Source organism: Uranotaenia lowii, chromosome 3, assembly GCF_029784155.1.
Source record: "Uranotaenia lowii strain MFRU-FL chromosome 3, ASM2978415v1, whole genome shotgun sequence".
Taxonomy (NCBI): Eukaryota; Metazoa; Arthropoda; class Insecta; order Diptera; family Culicidae; genus Uranotaenia; species Uranotaenia lowii.
In genome coordinates this window covers 184,975,187-184,996,746 of record NC_073693.1, presented here as the reverse complement: position 1 = coordinate 184,996,746, position 21,560 = coordinate 184,975,187, and the positions used below count along the sequence as shown (strand labels likewise).

Below are 21,560 nucleotides of genomic sequence, written 5' to 3'. Positions count from 1 at the left end.
TAAAAATAAATGTTTGGATAAATGAAATTTCAATGTTTACAAACGCGTGATGCAAAACATTCATATTTCAGAACATGGAAACGAGATTTACAAGGTATTTCTTTGAGTTGCATTTTGTTGCATTTAACCCCAGACACCTAACTGAATTTAAAAAATATTCATTTAAAAAAATTGGGTGATTGTTCGAAAAATATTTTTACACCAACAATGTTGGTATAACATGGGGAAACCTGTAAATAGTTTGTAGGTAATTTTATCAAGCCGATCCGTCATACTGGGTAAAGTTTTTTTCGGCATCAAAAAATGTTAAAATTTGTACATTTATTGCTCGATTTTTCAAATTTTACATAAAAATAAAAAACTTAAGACAACTAGCTTGAGATGCGAGAAATTATGTCATCATCATTTTGTTATCATTAAAAGATAACTTTATTACAAAACATTAAATTAAAAATTGATTCAATGTAGTGTTATATAAATGTTTCATCGAACCCCGCTGTTGCATGATGCCCCGTTTGACGGTAACATTTTTTCTTAGCAGCGCTGTATCTCATCCATAATTGGACCGATTTTCAAAATTTAAATTTTAGTTTTATTTTGATAACATGATAATCATTTTCACTGAATACACTTAGTATCTCAAATATTACTGTTATTCGTAATACGACAATGAAAACAAGATAAAAATCGTGATTTTCGAACCCGTCTGTTATGGTGCGCACATTTCTCATTTTGTTATCGTGATTTCTTAAAACTTTTCATCAAACCTGCCCATTTTTAATATACCCAATGATAGATTTTAATCTCTACAATCGATTGATATGCTGTTTATGTGGTTTTTCAAAAAATTGTAGCAACGTTTTCCGACTTTACTAAAAGATATCGGAATTCGTCCAGATTTTCAAAAGTTTTGTAGCAAGCAAGAACAACCCCCCGGGAGAGCGTAAATCGAACAAAATCCATGGCTCTCCGGGTCGTGCTCTCATAATCTGCATAGCAGACTGAAGGAATCGCCCGCATGGTTACGTAGGGTGGTTTGTGCTGATACGTATGAATATTTTTACGTACCCAATTCATAGCTTAGTCATTGTCTTCATCATTTTGATTGTTTTTCAGCTTTTCAAAGTTACAGAGACCTAGTTCAGAAATGTTTTTAGAATTCTCATTTGGCAAAATAATTTCGGTGGCATCTTCTTTGATTTTTATTTGTAACATAAAATTTACATACATACATAAGACTTTTACACAAGTGTGAATGATTTCGATGTTAATTTTTGAATTTTTTCAAAACAATACGTATGAAAATAAGATTTGCTGTTTATATTTCAGATTACAAATCTGAACTTCAAATCCGAATGAAGAATAAAATTTTAGAATAAATAATTCAATATTCATGATTCATTTTTCTATGTTCACAATTTATTTTTTCTGAATTCAAAACTCTTAAATCGAAATTATAAAATTGTTCACAATACTAAGCTTCCAATGGTGAATTTCGAATAAAAAGTACACATTTTTCAATTCTTTTTTAAACAAACTCACGATTGAAAACTCGTACTCAAAAATTGTAGGTTTCATATTTATGATACTAAAATCGAAACTATCAAATTTAAATTTTAATTCTGATTTTTGTTGAGTTATGAATTTTAAATTGAGAATAAGCAATTCTTTTGTCTTAGTTTTCTATTACTAATTTATTCATTATAAATTCCAATTCTTAACTCTTAGAAAAATGTTAATTTGAATTGCAAAATTCATATTTGGAAATTCAAAAATTAAAATAATAAAATCCGAAAAACTAGTTTAGATCTCACAATTCGAAGCACATCATTATGAATCCATAAAATTATTTCTGAAGTTTAAATCATAAATTATTTATAGCTTATTTGGAGTTTTTTTTTTAAATTTTTTTTTTATCCTGATAATAAGTTAAAATTATGAATCTTTTTGAAGAAAACATGAGTAAAATCATAAAAATCACACTTATGTAAATGAAGAATGTCTATTTCAAATAATATCACTGAAACAAAAGATGTCGATGACAATTTTCTGGAACATAATGTCTTAACCTTTTTAAACACGACTTTTTTTAAATTGATATGGCAATCACTAATTCATTCAAAGCTTCTTTTAATTCTCATAACACCACGAAGAGTTTAAATTATGATTTAAATTACTTTTATGAATATTTTGTCTTATATTTCACATGTAAATTAAAACTCGATATTTATAGTATTATAAACTTAAAGATTTAAATCGTTGTAATATTGGTTGTGATTGTTTTTTATATAACAATATCCACGCGCTTCCGAAAAAAATTAAATAAAGTGTCGTTTTGAAACCACACTATGCATTAAAGATAAAATAAATTCTGAATTAGGTCTCTGTAACTTTGAAAAGCTGAAAAACAATCAAAATGATGAAGACAATGACTAAGCTATGAATTGGGTACGTAAAAATATTCATACGTATCAGCACAAACCACCCTACGTAACCATGCGGGCGATTCCTTCAGTCTGCTATAGGAAGGCAGATTTTGAGAGCATGACCGGGAGAGCCATGGATTTTGTTCGATTTACGCTCTCCCGGGGGGTTGTGCTTGCTTGCTACAAAACTTTTGAAAATCTGGACGAATTCCGATACCTTTTAGTAAAGTCGGAAAACGTTGCTACAATTTTTTGAAAAACCACATAAACAGCATATCAATCGATTGTAGAGATTAAAATCTATCATTGGGTATATAAAAAATGGGCAGGTTTGATGAAAAGATTTAAGAAATCACGATAACAAAATGAGAAATGTGCGCACCATAACAGACGCGTTCGAAAATCACGATTTTTATCTTGTTTTCATTGTCGTATTACGAACAACAGTAATATTTGAGATACTAAGTGTATTCAGTGAAAATGATTATCATGTTATCAAAATAAAACTAAAATTTGAATTTTGGAAATCGGTTCAGTTAAGAATGAGATACAACACTGCAAAGCAAAAGTTTATAAAAAGAAGCTTTTTTTCAGAAATTCCACGCTAGCGACCAAAAATTCCATACGACCATCAATTTTTCTATATGTTTAAAAAGATTTATTTTTCACAATTTCAAAACTTATTAAATAATTTCAATACGTCAAAGCAATTAGAAGATATGGGAATTCTGAGAAGACATTATTTTCGGGGTTTTTTTCCATTCGGAGCAGAATTCAGACGTTCGGATAAGTTACATCAACTGAAATTTTATACATTCAGAAACTAGAATAAATTTCCTAACTAATGAATGTAAAATCAGAAAAATCGGTTAACATATACCATCAGGGGAAGGCGCGCAAACTCTCGGGTCATATTGACCCGAACGGCTTTTGTGTAACTTTTTTTTTCGGCTTGCCAGTTGTTTCATTTCCGGTGGTCACCGGAAGTTGCTTTTTCTACAGGTTATGTATCTCGTGGTTTTTGTTATATGTTCCAAATTTCATATTTTTCCGATTTTTTTCAAAAGAGTTATGACGATTTTAAAGTTCGCTTCGGGTCATATTGACCCGAACGGCCTAGGAAGGTTAACTTTGGTTTCTCAAAAAGCGTCCCACTATTTTTTGGCATTCTATGACTAAAGTAGGCTCTAGGTCCAAAGAAGGGTCACTCACCCTAGGTAAATTAAAAATAATGTTAGTTGGAAACCAGTTCAAACGATTTAAATCATAGCTTGTGTAACACAAATCTAGGCAAATGGTGAAGAGACTGTTGTAAACAAAGAGGCAATCTTGAGGCAACACTTCACTTTGGGAGATCAGGCGGACAAACGTCAAAAGAGTGATAGATTTTTTTTTAATATTTTTTCATGAAAAACAGACACTTTCATTGAGAGAAGTTGAAAATGTTGTGTCTGTAGGAGGTATCATACGCAAAATATTGATAGATAAAAAATATTAGAAAAAAAGAAGATAACGCATGGAAAAAGAAACATAATCGAAAAAAATCAAAATTTTAGCTCGTACAAAAACTGTATTTCTAATACAAATTTAAGGTATGTGCGTTCTGAAGAGATTTGCTGCAGCCACCTGCAGCGAAGAGATTTAGAGTATTTTGGAAGCTGTGCCGTTTCCAGTTTTTTGGTCAATTTACTATGGGAGATTTTCATGCAAGCAAGCGCAGAAGCAAAACATGTCACTAATCAAAATTTGATCGTAATATGTCAAAAAATTATCTAAGATAACTAGCTAGGACCATAACAAGCAGTAATGATCGTAAATTTGTTGAAAAAGTTATGAAAATATTTTTGTGTGTTTGGATCTCCCATAGTGCACTGCAGTTTTATCAATGAATGTAATTATTTTGAAAGGGATCATATGGCGCCTCTTTGGTTATTCTAGTCTTTTTAGTAAGTCATAATAAAGGTAGATTGATTATTCGCATTGTTCATGGATCTTTCCATCTTGCCGAAAATTGTTCCTTAAAAAAAAGTTGAAACCATAAAGTTATCTATTAAATAACAAATCCATTACTAACAGAAGCAGTTTTGCTCATCTGAGAAATCTTTGCAGTCGTAATAACCGTCACATCGCAGATAAGCATCGATGCAGAAACTACCGTCTAGGCATGCAAATTCAGTTTCATTACAAGATCCTAACAAGTTAACGAAAAAGCATGCAAAGTGGAACAAAAGTGACAGGTTTTGAATGATGTAAATAAACAGGATAGTGAGAGAAATTCACGCAGTTACATATGGTGCATCATAGAACGTAGATGTCATGGTGGTGTTCATTAGCCATTTTGTTTTGGTTAGCAGATAACAATAGTGGTGATTTGATTTCAGCCGCATTTAAAGGTGAGTTTATTATATTGGTGGTAAAAGAGCATAGAGTTAGTTCAATCATACTTGTGGCATTCAAACTCGTAGCAAAGAGGGAAGGAAATAATACTTACGGCAGTTGTATTCATCTGAACCATCGCGGCAATTCCTCTGCCCATCACAGATCTGCGAATGCTCTATACATGTACCATCCGGGCACTCATGCTGATTAGGACACCGCTGTTGGAAAAGTTTTTGGAAATGAGAAAAAATTATCAGATACTGATCTAAATCGTTTTTTAAAAATAAATTTAATTATTAGTACGAAACCTGTTGAGTTTTGAAAAAGAGAGGGAAGGGCTTCTATACAAAACAATCGTTAAATACGATACGGTATACGGTTTTATGAGAGCCATATAAATAGCTAAATTTTGACGTTTCGCTCGTAGTTACTCGCGAGTTGAAGTCGATTTTCGTTGTCTGACGCAATCTAGAAATCCAAGATGGCGGCTTTTGATAAACCTTAAAAGGCTGCAAATGACTCAAAATCGCATGAAACTCCCACAATATGGTTATTAGGTGAAAGAGCTAAACTAGAAGGAGACAAATTTCGCTATCAGACGCCATCTTGAAAGCCAAGGTGGCGGTTTCCGCTGAACTTTAAAATGCTGTTAATAAAAGAAAATCGTATGAAACTCCCACAATATGAGTATTGGGTGAAAGGGCTAAACGAGTAACGTATTTTGCTATCAGACGCCATCTTGAAATCCAAGATGGTGGCTTCCACTGAACATTAAAATGATTTTAATCACTGAAAATCACATGAAATTCCCACAATATTAGTATTGGGTGAAATGGCTAAATGAGTAAAAGTCGATTGTGCCTATCTGACGACATCATGAAATCCAAGATGGGGGCTTCGCTAAATTTTAAAATAATGTAAATGACTAAAAATCGTGTGAAACCCCCACAATATGGGTTTTGTGTGAAAAGGCTAAACTAGTAAAAGTCAAATTTCGCTATTAGACGCCATCTTGAAATCCAAGATGGCGGCTTCCACTGAACATTAAAATTATTTTAATCACTGAAAATCACATAAAATTCCCACAATATTGTGTTGGTATTTGGTACAAGGATTAAACCAGAATAAGTCGAATGTCACTATCTGACGCCATCATTAATCCAAAATGGCGGCTTTCTATTTTCTTTTCAAAGCTGTACTTTAGCTGTTATTACTGAAAATCTCATGAAACATCCACAATAAGGGGTAGTAAGTGAAAAGGCTAAACGAGTAGAAAATCGAATTTCGCTCTCTGACATCATTTTGAAATCGAAGATTGCGGCTTCCGCTTAACTTTTAAATGCTGTAGATGACTTAAAATCGCAAGAAATCTGCACAATATGGGTATTGTATTGGGTAAAGGGCTAAACTAAGAGATCTTATCTGCAAGTTTCAATGTGAATTTTGAAAATTGGATTCGCAGTTATTGAAAAATTTACAAAGATATGGAAGATCAAAATTTCCAGCTTTGAACCTACTGTTCCTGTTCGGTACTGAAAGGGTACCTCTTTTATCGAACCCAGAACTTTAAAAGTTTTTGTTTCAAAAAAAATCAACAAACAAATTAAAAATGTAATTTTAAATCGAATGTTATCATGAACGGGCATAACAGCTTTTTGCGATTATAAAACACTAAAATTTATGTTATAATATCTCAAATATTTTTACTCATAGACAGCTACATCAGCAGGACAATAGTTTGAAACTTTTTTTGCGTTTTCAATAGTTTTCAATCAATAGTTTGATCAGATTTATCTCAAATTATCCAAAGCTTTGAAGCAAGGAAATATTTTTACTGCATTTCAGGCTTCACAGTAAATTTTTGCCTCGGTTTCTAGCAAAAAAAAATGCTGGAAACGTTCAACAATTCAAATGTTTGCGTTTGGAGATTTTTCCAAGTAATATTGTCAACGTTGTAACAGGAAATAACTTGATCTTAAAATAAGATTTGATAAGTGTTAGCAAGCTAGTCAGAAATTTTGCTCGCCTCCGGAGGAAATATATCTTAAATCACGCTAGGCTTGAGAAATTTCATTTTGCGACATGCCGTTCACGAATTGAAACTAATTTTTAATCGTCAATTTCGATTTGCAATTCAATCAAACTTTTTCAATGAAACTTTGAGCTTGACATACAAAAACCCTGTCTTATCTTTAAAATGGGTTTTTTTTTAATTAAGAAGTGTAACTTACCTAGTGCAGTGTTTAAAATATATCATTTTAACTTAAAAATTAGTTCATCGAATACTAATTTTATACATCAACAAGCTGCAAGCCATGTTTACCACTCACGATGGTCATCAGAATTTGCAAAACAAAATCCAATACCTTGTATCCTCTACCTTATTACTGAAAATTTTGAATTACAAATAAAAAACGTGCTGATATGGAATGTTCTTCAAGAAACCAATTGAGGCCCTTGGAGCCAAAGGGGTATAAGTGAATAAAAGTTCATTTCGAGAATACACGCTTTAAAGTTGTTGTGTTTGGTCATTTTCCATATATTTTTCGAAAATTTTTATTTTCCTCTCGAATGTAAATGTATGTAAAGAAAATTCAAAAAATCTGAAAAAATTACCATATATAGTTTGGAATATGAAGAATCGTTTGGCATCATTAACTCAAAATCGACTATTTTGTCACTTATACCCCTTTGGCTCTGAGGGCCTCAATTTCAGTCTGAATTTTATTTTGTGTTTCTTGTTCTTCTAAATGCTCAACGTCATATTCAAAAACGTATGAATAGATTATACGAGTCCACTAAAATTTAGATGGTTATGAGGTGCAAAGAACTTAAAAGCTTATTTTGATCAATTATCAACTTTTCTCAATACTTCAAGTAATTTTGAGTTCTGCGAATAAAGTTACAGAGGTTTTCTATTTCTTTCTTTGTTTCCTATTTTTAAAGAGGTTTTCAAGCAGATTTTATATATTTTTAAAGCAAAATTCTCATCGATTTGCATGATTGACCAATTTTTGTTTAATAAATTGATTTTTTTTAACTTTATTTAGTAATGCCAGAAATACTTGTAATGATATCTTTCCAAATTTTAAAAAACTGTAGAATTTAACTTTTTGCATAATCATCTTTAAAGTATTATTCCTAAGTTGAATGAAATAGGTATCATTAACAAATTCAGAATCAGATTTTTCTTTAACGTAGATTTGTTATTTCATCAGTTATCAAAGATTGATTTAACTAAAAAACAGATTCATTTTAAAGGCAATAGACTAAACTTGACAAAAAAATCGAGTTCAGGACGCTTAAATCTACCAAATCAATAAATAAATCATAGACACAAAAATGCCGATCCCTCAATCAAATTCTATTTTCTTATAAGTTTTAAATGACTAGACGAGTTTATTGAAAAAATAATCCAACTGAAATGTAAAAAAAAACTACTTATCTTTTTGATTTTCATATTTTGTTTTTATTTTTAAATTAATTTGTCATCAAACTTTTTCAGTTTTAAGAAATATTTAAATTAATTTGGCTTTGTTTTTTAATTTTTAATTTTTGTGATCTTAAAAAATATTCCCTTTGAAACTGAATTTTTAATAAGAAAAACATACTCTCCACCTTCTGTCCTTTCCATTACCAAATATTTCAATTGAAAGCAGTAAAATATTTAGAGCTTGAATTATTAAACTTTGAAACCATCGATTGAAAATTTATAAACATGTCATTAATGTCCATTATATTGAATCATGTTTTAAATCGATAATGATTTTAATTATTATACGAATATGATACGAATATGATATCGAATATGAATATAAAAGAAAATGCGAAATCTTAACTAAATTTGCTTTATCCTTGTGCTTTTAATATTTACAACAAAACTTATAATTCATTATTGTTAATTTTATTTAAACAGTTTACGAGATCACCAATTTTCCAATCTGTACTTTGTCAGTATAATTTAACATGTTTTATTTTAAATATATAACGTTAGTATTTTGAACTTCAAAAACGAACTTTTTAGCCTGGAATAATTTTAATAAAGGTTTTATGTTTGACTTTGATTACTGGTAATCTTGAAATAGAATTAAAAATTTTCTTCTTTATGAAATGAAATTCGATTATCAACTATTGAATAAATTCTCCTAAGATTGTTTTTCTCATAATCGAGAATTCGCATTGCTAACCATGATTTTTCTTTCAAATTCGATACACTGCAGCAAATTTTTTTAATTAATCCTTCAATTGAAAATGCAGAATAGAATAATGAATAATAAATAACAATAATTATAACTTTATGAAGAGATTAACCACCGTAATTTTTGTTTGTTACTTTGATTTATCGGCCTAGCGGTGAAAAAGTGATGTCCTTTTTAGTAGGGACATCTAAAGATTATGAAATTTTTATATAGATGGATAGAAGGTTAGAAGAAATGAAAGATGGTGAAAATGAGCGGGTAGAATTTGTCTAGAAGCATTACCATCACATACCAAATTTTTGTTCCTCCTTTCATTTCTTCTAACCTTCTATCCATATAGATGGAAGAATTTCATAATCTTTAGATGTCCGTACTAAAAAGGACATCACTTTTTCACCGCTAGGCCGATAAATCAAAGTAACAAATAATTACGTACGTCTCGGTGGTCGAGTGGTTAGCGTGGTAAGACGGTAATCGCTTGTCCACTGATGGCATGGGTTCGATTCCCATCTCGGTACTGGGTGTTAAGTGTTAATCTTAAGTTGTCCACGTCATTTATTCAGTCTGTAAAGCCTAAATCGGCTAAGACGGTGTATGTCTTTTAAAAAAAATTATAACTTTTTCAAAATTTAAATTGTTGAACTTTCAAATAAATGTCAAATGAGATTATAATTTAAAATTTCATTTAACATTTATTTGAAAATTCAGTTTTTTTTAAAATCTGGTGTTGTATTTTATGTATGTATTCTATCTCTGTGCCATGATTCTTGAGTCCGAAGTTTATTCGAAAATTTGATTCGCATTCTTTTACTGGTTTTTCGGTGCTTCGATTTGAAACATTCATTTCGATTTGTTTTGCAAATTTTAGTTTATTTTATCAGTCAAATTTTTAATTTTTTGATTTATGTGATAATTATATGTAAGAAAATGGTGTTAGAAATCAATTTGGTATTTTTGGTATTGTTATTATTTTTGGCTAAATTTAAAAAAATCTCCCCATGGACGGGTCCTTCGCACGGGTCTGTATCAATTGAAATTTAAAATAATTTCCCTGGAATTTTTATTCGTCCATGTTTTATCTTTTTAATGTGTTATCTTATGAAAAACCATTATCTAAGTAATGTTTGTAATCATATGCGAATGACCCTTTTTGAAGAGTATCCCACTGTTCAAGATGGATGATCTCACACTGTTCTATGATACGTTCTTCTTAGATATTGTAAGTTTTATTTATAGTTATTTTTAAGTGAAAAAATGGTCTCAAAAACGAAATCACCCATCAATTATCGTGAAGAGTAATCAATGTAAAATCCTTAAAAATCTTAAAACTCGCAGTACTAAACGGTTTTATTTTTATCATAATTGGATGGTAGAATTGAACATATTGATGAGCAACAATAACTCAAAAGTTATAAATTGATCAATGAAATTGAATTGTACAAAACTTAAAACTCCAGATTTAATTACTGAGGAGATTCATGCTTCGGATTTGGTTTGAACTTTTTTCCAGAAAATGTACGTTTATTTGTCTAATCCCCCGTTTCAATTCCTAGACGGCTATCAAAGCGTTGAAAACGCAGCCTTCAACTCATAATTATGAGTTTAATTAAGTTGAAAACGATTGGTTCCTAAAAGCTGGAAAATAGTTATTCAGTTGAAGAAGTCAATTAATTATGAAGATGAATCATTGCATCCATACGTTACACACTGCATATTCTTGTAGACTCCTCAACGTCCCCCAGCGACGGTAGGGACCACTTTGGAAACCACTGTTCTTTATATATTGGATAACTTTCGTCTGGTAGAAAAGGGCTACCAAATTGATTTTCCCTTCAAGTTAGAAAAAAGCGCCTGCAAGTATGCAATAACTTAAGGGTTGAAACAAACTTTTAGAAGTCTTTTCTTCTGACACTTACAAACTACGAAACGAAATAACTAGGTACTAACATGATTCAAAAAGTCAATTGATAGAATTGATAGAATTTCAGACTTTGTTTTTCTTTTTAAAAGATGAGGGTCCTCTGAATGAAGGATCAAGTTTCCTTGAATAAAGGATCACGCAATCCTCAATTTTGAAAAAGGCAGCGGGTTGCTTAAGGGGGGAGTAGGGTCTAACGGGTAAAAAAACACTTTTTTCACGAACTTTTCTTAGAGCTATCGTTCAAACAAATGTATTCAAATTTTTTGCATTATACAAAGCATTGTTAAAAGAACATTTAGTAATTTTTTCGTAGAAAAATATTAAAAAAAATGAGCCGGTGACGGAGCACTTTTGAGGATGCCTTTTAGAAAACAGGAATTGCGGTGGACACTGTATTTCAGCACAGAACCATCTGAAGTCAAAAAATCAGAGCAAAATATTTTTAATAGATGTTTTTCTGGACCCCAACGATTTTATTTAACTTAAAAAATTCTATATGAAATTTTTGTGGCTATTTGAAGTAAAAACTATGATTTTTCACGAAAAAATCCGCCATTTTTTATCTGTAAAATCTCCCCAAAGTAAAAAAAAAAAAGAAAATCTTTGGGGTTTGGTATTTTATATGTAGAAAATATGTTCCAAATTTGAAAAGAATCGGTGAAGTAGTTTTCAAATGACGATGTCCACTGACTTTAAAAATGTGCTTTCGAGAAAAACGCGTTTGAAGTTTCTGCTCTAGAATTCTTGCAGTATTAGATAAGAGTAGATAAAGGCCTATAATTTCTACAGTTTTGCTTCGATTGACTTGAAAATTTGACACAACATTCTTGAAATATTTTACAATAAGAAAATAAAACAATAAAAAAATCGATTTTTTTAAAGTGTTAGGTTAGACCCTACTCCCCCCTTAATTTATCTAAAAATATAAGATGGAGACCAGAAACTACGATTAAATTCTTTCTCCTCTACCGTATTTTATCATATTGAACGAATATTTATATAACATGTTGGTTGATTGAAGTAAGTTCTTACCGGTTGCGGTGGGAAATTTATATCACAGTTCATCTCGTCACTTCCATCGCTGCAATCGTGTCGCCTATCACAGTGGCGGTTGACGTCTATACAGGACCCATCCCGACAGGTGAACTGATCCTCGGAACATTGTGGTGCTGCAGGTGAGGAAAACAAATGTAAGCTTATTTGGTTGAAGATTTTATTTTTTATTTCAATTTCCCTAAACAGTGAAACGGTAATTTGTCTTCAAATATTAAAAGCTGAATACCTTTGAAGTTGTAACCTTTTCGCATATTTTTTTTTTAAATTTTACAAGGTTTTTATTTTGAAATTACCATTCACTATTTAGTAGAATTCTGGTGATGTTTTGGAAATCTGCTCGACGTGTGATTTAAATTTTACCACATTCCTATATTTATTTCAGTCTCCAGTGAATTTAAAATGATTTGAATATGATTTCAGTACTTTGACTATCAATTTCTGAAAATGTTCCTCACAGTGAAATTAGCTAAATTTCTGTTGTTGTAAGCTTAATTTTGTCAAGTACTATAGGTGGTCATCTGAATAATTGGAGCCTGATCGGAAAGCCTGTAACTGTCCGACCAGCCTGAAGTTTGTATAAGAATCTGATTTTTTTTTCGGAAATAGCATAAAAAACTCGGTGTCTTATCGATAACATGTTTTCAATACCGATCAATTTCTTAGTATACAGATTCTGATAACCTGAGAACCAGTGAATAGAGATGTAGACTCTATTCGATGGTTCTCATTCTGCAAGTCACGTGATATTACTCGGAAAATTGGAACGTCGAGCAGATATCCAATTTTGCCGCCATGATGAAAGCAGTTTTTGAAGTTAAGCAACATACATTCAAAATGATATATGTACACACATAAGAACAAAACAGCACACATACATCATTAGACACACATACTCACCAGCTCCTGTTGGTGGACAGGCTGTTTCATCTGATCTGTCTATACAATCGACATGACCGTCGCATCGAAATTCGCTATTTATACAAAAGCCATTTTCACACTGCCATTGATCGTTGGTGCATGAGCCGTTTTGCGAGCCGTTTGGATCTAAATGTTTTGGTGTATGATGATAGGCAGCGACACGGCCGTAATTGTGTTTTGGATGGTTAGTACGGCAAAAGTATGGCATAACCCATTGGATCAGTGTATTTTTGTTTTGTACAAATCAAAACATAGATATCAAATGGAAATAAAAAGCGAAAAGCGTCATTAGTGCATTAGTTTACATTTTCCTGGCAGTGACAAATGTAACGCATCAAGTTGAAAGTAAAAACCTTAGCCTATAATCAATTATGACTATATGTAGAATCAAATGTTATCATCATTTCAACAGATACAAATAACTTTAGATACAACTTACTACAATCAAGCTCGTCACTTCTATCGTTACAGTCCATAACGCCATCGCAATGTTTACTAACAGGAATGCATTCTCTACTTTTGCAACTACGATATATACAAACAACGTGGTAAGAAACAAAATAACAAAAATACGGAATCAATATTTATATGTACAAAATATTATTTTACAACAAAACTTACTGGAAGGCTCCTGCTTGGCATATAATACAGTTATTCTCATCCGTACCATCATCGCAATCCGCAAACCCATTGCAATAGGCCTCTTTACCTAAGCAGATGCCATCACATGCGAACTCGTTATCACTACATTGATCTATCGGCAGAAAGTGTCAAAGATAACGAAAGTTGGTAAAACATTCTACAAAACTATAAACCAAATAGTAATAACTTATTCTAGGTTATTAAGCATGCGAAATTGTTCCTTTAAAATGTTAATTACAATCTATGTATTCACCTACTTCACTATTTGAAATATACTATAACTTGACTGATTTATATGAAGGCGTTCGAACCTTTGAATATTTGCTAAAGAAAATATGAATCAGTAATACAAAATATGAACCTATAAATCAATTATTTCGTGCTCAGATGAAATGACATGGATGTATCAAGCATCAAAGTTTCAAAGTTAGGAAATCGTCGGATTACAAAAACTGGAGACCAGTTGCAACAGTTCAAAGTGAATCAAAAAAGGAAAAGTAGTGACTGTTGAAAATCGATGTTGCGAGAGTGTTAAATCCAGAAAATAGTAGGGAGTACGGATTTTTACCCAGTAAGTCAGACAGCACTACAAAACACAAATTAATCACAAAATATTGAAACAGACACAAATGACAGCTTTATCTGATCAGCCTAATCAAACATGACAAAAAATACGACACATTTTAGGTTAGAATCAGATAATTTTGTAAAGAATTTTTCAGAATTCAGATTCAGAATTCAGATTCAGAATTCAGATTCAGAATTCAGAATTCAGAATTCAGATTCAGAATTCAGATTCAGAATTCAGATTCAGAATTCAGATTCAGAATTCAGATTCAGAATTCAGATTCAGAATTCAGATTCAGAATTCAGATTCAGAATTCAGATTCAGAATTCAGATTCAGAATACAGATTCAGAATTCAGATTCAGAATTCAGATTCAGAATTCAGATTCAGAATTCAGATTCAGAATTCAGATTCAGAATTCAGATTCAGAATTCAGATTCAGAATTCAGATTCAGAATTCAGATTCAGAATTCAGATTCAGAATTCAGATTCAGAATTCAGATTCAGAATTCAGATTCAGAATTCAGATTCAGAATTCAGATTCAGAATTCAGATTCAGAATTCAGATTCAGAATTCAGATTCAGAATTCAGATTCAGAATTCAGATTCAGAATTCAGATTCAGAATTCAGATTCAGAATTCAGATTCAGAATTCAGATTCAGAATTCAGATTCAGAATTCAGATTCAGAATTCAGATTCAGAATTCAGATTCAGAATTCAGATTCAGAATTCAGATTCAGAATTCAGATTCAGAATTCAGATTCAGAATTCAGATTCAGAATTCAGATTCAGAATTCAGATTCAGAATTCAGATTCAGAATTCAGATTCAGAATTCAGATTCAGAATTCAGATTCAGAATTCAGATTCAGAATTCAGATTCAGAATTCAGATTCAGAATTCAGATTCAGAATTCAGATTCAGAATTCAGATTCAGAATTCAGATTCAGAATTCAGATTCAGAATTCAGATTCAGAATTCAGATTCAGAATTCAGATTCAGAATTCAGATTCAGAATTCAGATTCAGAATTCAGATTCAGAATTCAGATTCAGAATTCAGATTCAGAATTCAGATTCAGAATTCAGATTCAGAATTCAGATTCAGAATTCAGATTCAGAATTCAGATTCAGAATTCAGATTCAGAATTCAGATTCAGAATTCAGATTCAGAATTCAGATTCAGAATTCAGATTCAGAATTCAGATTCAGAATTCAGATTCAGAATTCAGATTCAGAATTCAGATTCAGAATTCAGATTCAGAATTCAGATTCAGAATTCAGATTCAGAATTCAGATTCAGAATTCAGATTCAGAATTCAGATTCAGAATTCAGATTCAGAATTCAGATTCAGAATTCAGATTCAGAATTCAGATTCAGAATTCAGATTCAGAATTCAGATTCAGAATTCAGATTCAGAATTCAGATTCAGAATTCAGATTCAGAATTCAGACTCAGAATTCAGATTCAGAATTCAGATTCAGAATTCAGATTCAGAATTCAGATTCAGAATTCAGATTCAGAATTCAGATTCAGAATTCAGATTCAGAATTCAGATTCAGAATTCAGATTCAGAATTCAGATTCAGAATTCAGATTCAGAATTCAGATTCAGAATTCAGATTCAGAATTCAGATTCAGAATTCAGATTCAGAATTCAGATTCAGAATTCAGATTCAGAATTCAGATTCAGAATTCAGATTCAGAATTCAGATTCAGAATTCAGATTCAGAATTCAGATTCAGAATTCAGATTCAGAATTCAGATTCAGAATTCAGATTCAGAATTCAGATTCAGAATTCAGATTCAGAATTCAGATTCAGAATTCAAATTCAGAATTCAGATTCAGAATTCAGATTCAGAATTCAGATTCAGAATTCAGATTCAGAATTCAGATTCAGAACTCAGATTCAGAATTCAGATTCAGAATTCAGATTCAGAATTCAGATTCAGAATTCAGATTCAGAATTCAGATTCAGAATTCAGATTCAGAATTCAGATTCAGAATTCAGATTCAGAATTCAGATTCAGAATTCAGATTCAGAATTCAGATTCAGAATTCAGATTCAGAATTCAGATTCAGAATTCAGATTCAGAATTCAGATTCAGAATTCAGATTCAGAATTCAGATTCAGAATTCAGATTCAGAATTCAGATTCAGAATTCAGATTCAGAATTCAGATTCAGAATTCAGATTCAGAATTCAGATTCAGAATTCAGATTCAGAATTCAGATTCAGAATTCAGATTCAGAATTCAGATTCAGAATTCAGATTCAGAATTCAGATTCAGAATTCAGATTCAGAATTCAGATTCAGAATTCAGATTCAGAATTCAGATTCAGAATTCAGATTCAGAATTCAGATTCAGAATTCAGATTCAGAATTCAGATTCAGAATTCAGATTCAGAATTCAGATTCAGAATTCAGATTCAGAATTCAGATTCAGAATTCAGATTCAGAATTCAGATTCAGAATTCAGATTCAGAATTCAGATTCAGAATTCAGATTCAGAATTCAGATTCAGAATTCAGATTCAGAATTCAGATTCAGAATTCAGATTCAGAATTCAGATTCAGAATTCAGATTCAGAATTCAGATTCAGAATTCAGATTCAGAATTCAGATTCAGGATTCAGATTCAGGATTCAGATTCAGAATTCAAATTCAGAATTCAGATTCAGAATTCAGATTCAGAATTCAGATTCAGAATTCAGATTCAGAATTCAGATTCAGAATTCAGATTCAGAATTCAGATTCAGAATTCAGATTCAGAATTCAGATTCAGAATTCAGATTCAGAATTCAGATTCAGAATTCAGATTCAGAATTCAGATTCAGAATTCAGATTCAGAATTCAGATTCAGAATTCAGATTCAGAATTCAGATTCAGAATTCAGATTCAGAATTCAGATTCAGAATTCAGATTCAGAATTCAGATTCAGAATTCAGATTCAGAATTCAGATTCAGAATTCAGATTCAGAATTCAGATTCAGAATTCAGATTCAGAATTCAGATTCAGAATTCAGATTCAGAATTCAGATTCGGAATTCAGATTCAGAATTCAGATTCAGAATTCAGATTCAGAATTCAGATTCAGAATTCAGATTCAGAATTCAGATTCAGAATTCAGATTCAGAATTCAGATTCAGAATTCAGATTCAGAATTCAGATTCAGAATTCAGATTCAGAATTCAGATTCAGAATTCAGATTCAGAATTCAGATTCAGAATTCAGATTCAGAATTCAGATTCAGAATTCAGATTCAGAATTCAGATTCAGAATTCAGATTCAGAATTCAGATTCAGAATTCAGATTCAGAATTCAGATTCAGAATTCAGATTCAGAATTCAGATTCAGAATTCAGATTCAGAATTCAGATTCAGAATTCAGATTCAGAATTCAGATTCAGAATTCAGATTCAGAATTCAGATTCAGAATTCAGATTCAGAATTCAGATTCAGAATTCAGATTCAGAATTCAGATTCAGAATTCAGATTCAGAATTCAGATTCAGAATTCAGATTCAGAATTCAGATTCAGAATTCAGATTCAGAATTCAGATTCAGAATTCAGATTCAGAATTCAGATTCAGAATTCAGATTCAGAATTCAGATTCAGAATTCAGATTCAGAATTCAGATTCAGAATTCAGATTCAGAATTCAGATTCAGAATTCAGATTCAGAATTCAGATTCAGAATTCAGATTCAGAATTCAGATTCAGAATTCAGATTCAGAATTCAGATTCAGAATTCAGATTCAGAATTCAGATTCAGAATTCAGATTCAGAATTCAGATTCAGAATTCAGATTCAGAATTCAGATTCAGAATTCAGATTCAGAATTCAGATTCAGAATTCAGATTCAGAATTCAGATTCAGAATTCAGATTCAGTCTTCAGATTCAGAATTCAGATTCAGAATTCAGATTCAGAATTCAGATTCAGAATTCAGATTCAGTCTTCAGATTCAGAATTCAGATTCAGAATTCAGATTCAGAAGTCAGATTCAGAATTCAGATTGACGATTCAATCTGTAATGGGGATCTTTTGAGTATGAAAAATTCCAGAACTTTGTTGGACTGTTTTCATTTAGTTTTTCTTGCATATTATCTTTTCATGCGTTGCAAAAGAAATTTATTCATAGAGGAATTTTGGAAAATTGTTATGCTTATCACGCATTGTGACTCCGACTTGTGAAATTTCACCTCGTCATCCTTACTTCAGGAAACGCTTGAGGAAAGGAAAGTAAATTTGGATTAGCGCAGCTCATTCTAACGAACATTTTTGGTCTAGAGGGATTATTCTAATCGGCACTACAAGATAAAAGTCGGCAAGTCACGTCACGTAACTCGCAGAATAAGCTTCAATGTTTCACAAAATTTTACTGATATTTCGGCAGTAGGCATTACAGATTCTTTGAATGAAAAAAAAAAAAAAAAAAAACACTCTGTTTGAGACGCTATGTTATCTCCATGTAATAAAATTTCTATTGCAACTCATTTTTTCTTAAAAATGATCAAAAAAACCCAAACAACAAAATCCGACCCTAATTTAGCATTGTTCAATACCAAACTTTAAATTTAGATTTATTTTATTTTAAAAACTCAAGAAATAACCACAAACCCATTTTGGTGTGAAAAAAATTTAAAAATACTTTTTTTTATTTCCAAAAAATCACAATTTGCTTAATTGGGTTCGATAGTTAGTTGCCCATGTATTTTTCATCTGAACGTGTAAAATTGGTTAGACGGCTTTCTTATCTCTTTTTTCCGTTAGCCCAATTGGTTAGCTTTTTGAGTACCTTCTATTTTTTTTAAAATCATTCTTAGCTAATTCTTTTCTTTGTTAGAACTTATACTAATTTTGCATTCAATGTAAAAGCCGTAACCCAAAATTACCCAGATGTTCGCAATTATCCTCATCTTCCCCGGAGTAACAATCGCTGTGGCCATCGCAGAGGCGATTCTTGTCCAAACAGTTTCCGTCGCAGTAGAATTCGTCACTGGAGCAAATGTCTTCGTCCTCCTCACCGACTGATGGTCATTGAAAATTGAAACAATATAACAGCAATGAAAGCATTTGATGTGCAACCGTATCGTGTAGCGTGGGAGCTTGTATACAGGTACTATGAGGTCAAAGTATCGAAAATTGATTGAATGGCCAATTATAAAGGTAAACGAGAACGCGCAACTAGAAACAAGTACGAAATTTCAGTGATGAAACATTTAAGCCGGCGATGAATTTTGAATGAATGGACCTCAGTAGTAGCACTCGTGGAGTTCTGAGAATATGCTTTTCTATTTTCCGTTACTTAATACAGCGAATCAAAGGTTAAGCAAGCTGAATGTAATCTAAGCCAATCAATTGAAAAGCACATTCTCAAAACTGTAAACGAATCTATCACACTATCGTTCTGGACTCGTCGAGTGTAGTTAATGAATGAAATACCGTATGGACAATCGAGTTCGTCGGACTCGTCGTGACAGTCAACAATTCCGTTGCACTTTTTGTACCCCGCTATGCAGATGCCATCGTGGCATTCGAAACTGTCCCGTCCACAGCGATTACTGTCGTAGGCTGGCGGCTGCTGCTGGCTGGGATGGATGTGATGGGTTGAGGTGTGGGTGGCAGAGCCTCCAGAGCGAGGACTGTGATGGGGATGATCCAATGATTTCTTCAATGATGAGTTATCCTCTGGATTTGGCAGATGATATGATTGCGTGAAACAAAGCTTTTTTAATTGAAACTAGGCTTATTCTAGGCTTAGGCTTAACAAATGTACGTTGCATGAAATGTATAGGAGAGCATTCTAGAAAAAAAACCTATCTTGTGCAGATTTTAAAGTATAAGAATTGCTAGGTTTTTATTAAATAAACACTTTGTTTGGCAATTGAATCCACTCTTTTTACTTTTTTAAGTGAATAATTTTTTTTTAAATTTGTAGATTGATCAAAGTGTATCAAATCAAGATATTTAATTTCCCGCTATATAGTTAAATTAATGATTCTTGATTTATTCAAAATTACTCAGAGACAGAGTTAAAACATGTCGGCATTTTCTTTTATAAGATAAGACTCTTCTCTGAAGCTCTGCGGAAGGGTAAAAAATCTCTATCCTTTTATTGTATCATTATTCTGCCGATTACCATTTGTCACTATTTTATCATTTCAACGGTTTGTTATAAGTAGCATTGGAAAGTGATTTCATTTTGATTGATGCCGGTAGCTCAGTTGATGGGCGGCGCTGATCGGATGGTTCTGGTGGTGGTTTTTTAGTGGAGGTATCTGTAACGTTGCTGACAGCAGGTTCGGTGGCTTGGAGGAAATGATAAAGAAATATTGTTGTTTTGGTATTTAATACGGCATGGACGACTATCGCGATCATTTACTTAAGAGATCTTAGATGAGGACCACCTACACCAGTGAGAATACTCTACGATGTATTGTTGTAGCTGAGCCGTTTGATCTTGAATATGAAGTTCAATAGTTCTTACTTTAAAAGGGCGTTCTACAGAGAGATAAGAAAATTAGTGTAAAATGGTGTCTGCGACTTCCCTGTTATTATCGGGTCTGTTCAATAAGTATCAGGACTCCGAACCTCCCCGATAGAGTCTAACTGATGTTTTGATAGCTACATTTTCTCTTTGTCTTGTGGAATTTTCACTCATCACAGCTCTTGATCAGGACTTCTGGAAACAACTTCAAACATATCTACGTTTTCTTACAGGGAAATCACTGTAACAACACTGTAGACGGTTTCGATCGAAAGGCCGTTCAAATTTTTACCACCTTTGCGTCAATTCGAACAATCAATGATCAATAGCCTCAACGCCTACCCGTGAACTACTCAACACCGATGATAAGGCCACGATGAACCTGTCGCGATACTTGTTGAACATACCCTGTAGTTCTTAAAATTAGAAGTTTTCTCGAGCTCTTATTTTGACATTTTCAACCAAACTTCAGAAGCTGAATGTTTATGAAAGATCGATATTTTTCTGAGGAATATTTCATTTGAACCAAAGCCTGTACTACTCTGTGAATCTGAATTGATGGGAAAAAACCATGGTGAGATGTGTGATGTGACAGGTTTCCTTAACACCGGCTAATAGCATCAATTTTAGATTTCTTTCGTTTGTTTCAGTTTGGTTTCATATGCATATGTGGCTTCGTATAATCCGAAAACGTGTTACATATTCAACGTTTGCTTGTATAAAAGAAAAATTCTAATTGTTAAAAATACAATTATAAATTATATGGGTAATAACAATAAATATGTTCGATTCAATATAAACAACGTTTCCTCGTGTAACGTTTTTCAGTAGGCGATATCGATATCATTTAAAAATTTGCTTAGCAATCAAACAAAGTATTCTAAAAACTATTGCTTCCGAAAAACATGGTTTATGAAATGATCGAGCTTCGATATTGTTTTCTTTAATTTAAGAGAAACGAACAT

At 32.0% G+C, this 21,560-nt stretch overlaps 1 protein-coding gene across 3 annotated transcripts in view; it reads right to left on the bottom strand.

The window, feature by feature from the left end:
* The window catches only part of LOC129750802 (basement membrane-specific heparan sulfate proteoglycan core protein-like), a 285,122-nt gene that overhangs the window by 52,193 nt on the left and 211,369 nt on the right, over positions 1-21,560 (bottom strand). For 2 of the 3 annotated variants that reach the window (XM_055745878.1, XM_055745879.1), the window contains 3 exons: positions 12,879-13,025; positions 11,958-12,094; positions 4,918-5,023 (listed from right to left, as the gene is read on the bottom strand). In XM_055745878.1, the coding sequence (XP_055601853.1) occupies positions 4,918-5,023; positions 11,958-12,094; positions 12,879-13,025 (390 nt within the window). Of the gene's footprint in view, positions 1-4,917; positions 5,024-11,957; positions 12,095-12,878; positions 13,026-13,338; positions 13,425-13,520; positions 13,654-19,000; positions 19,136-19,550; positions 19,797-21,560 lie in introns of all 3 variants that reach the window. The other variant, XM_055745877.1, reaches the window with a different exon arrangement.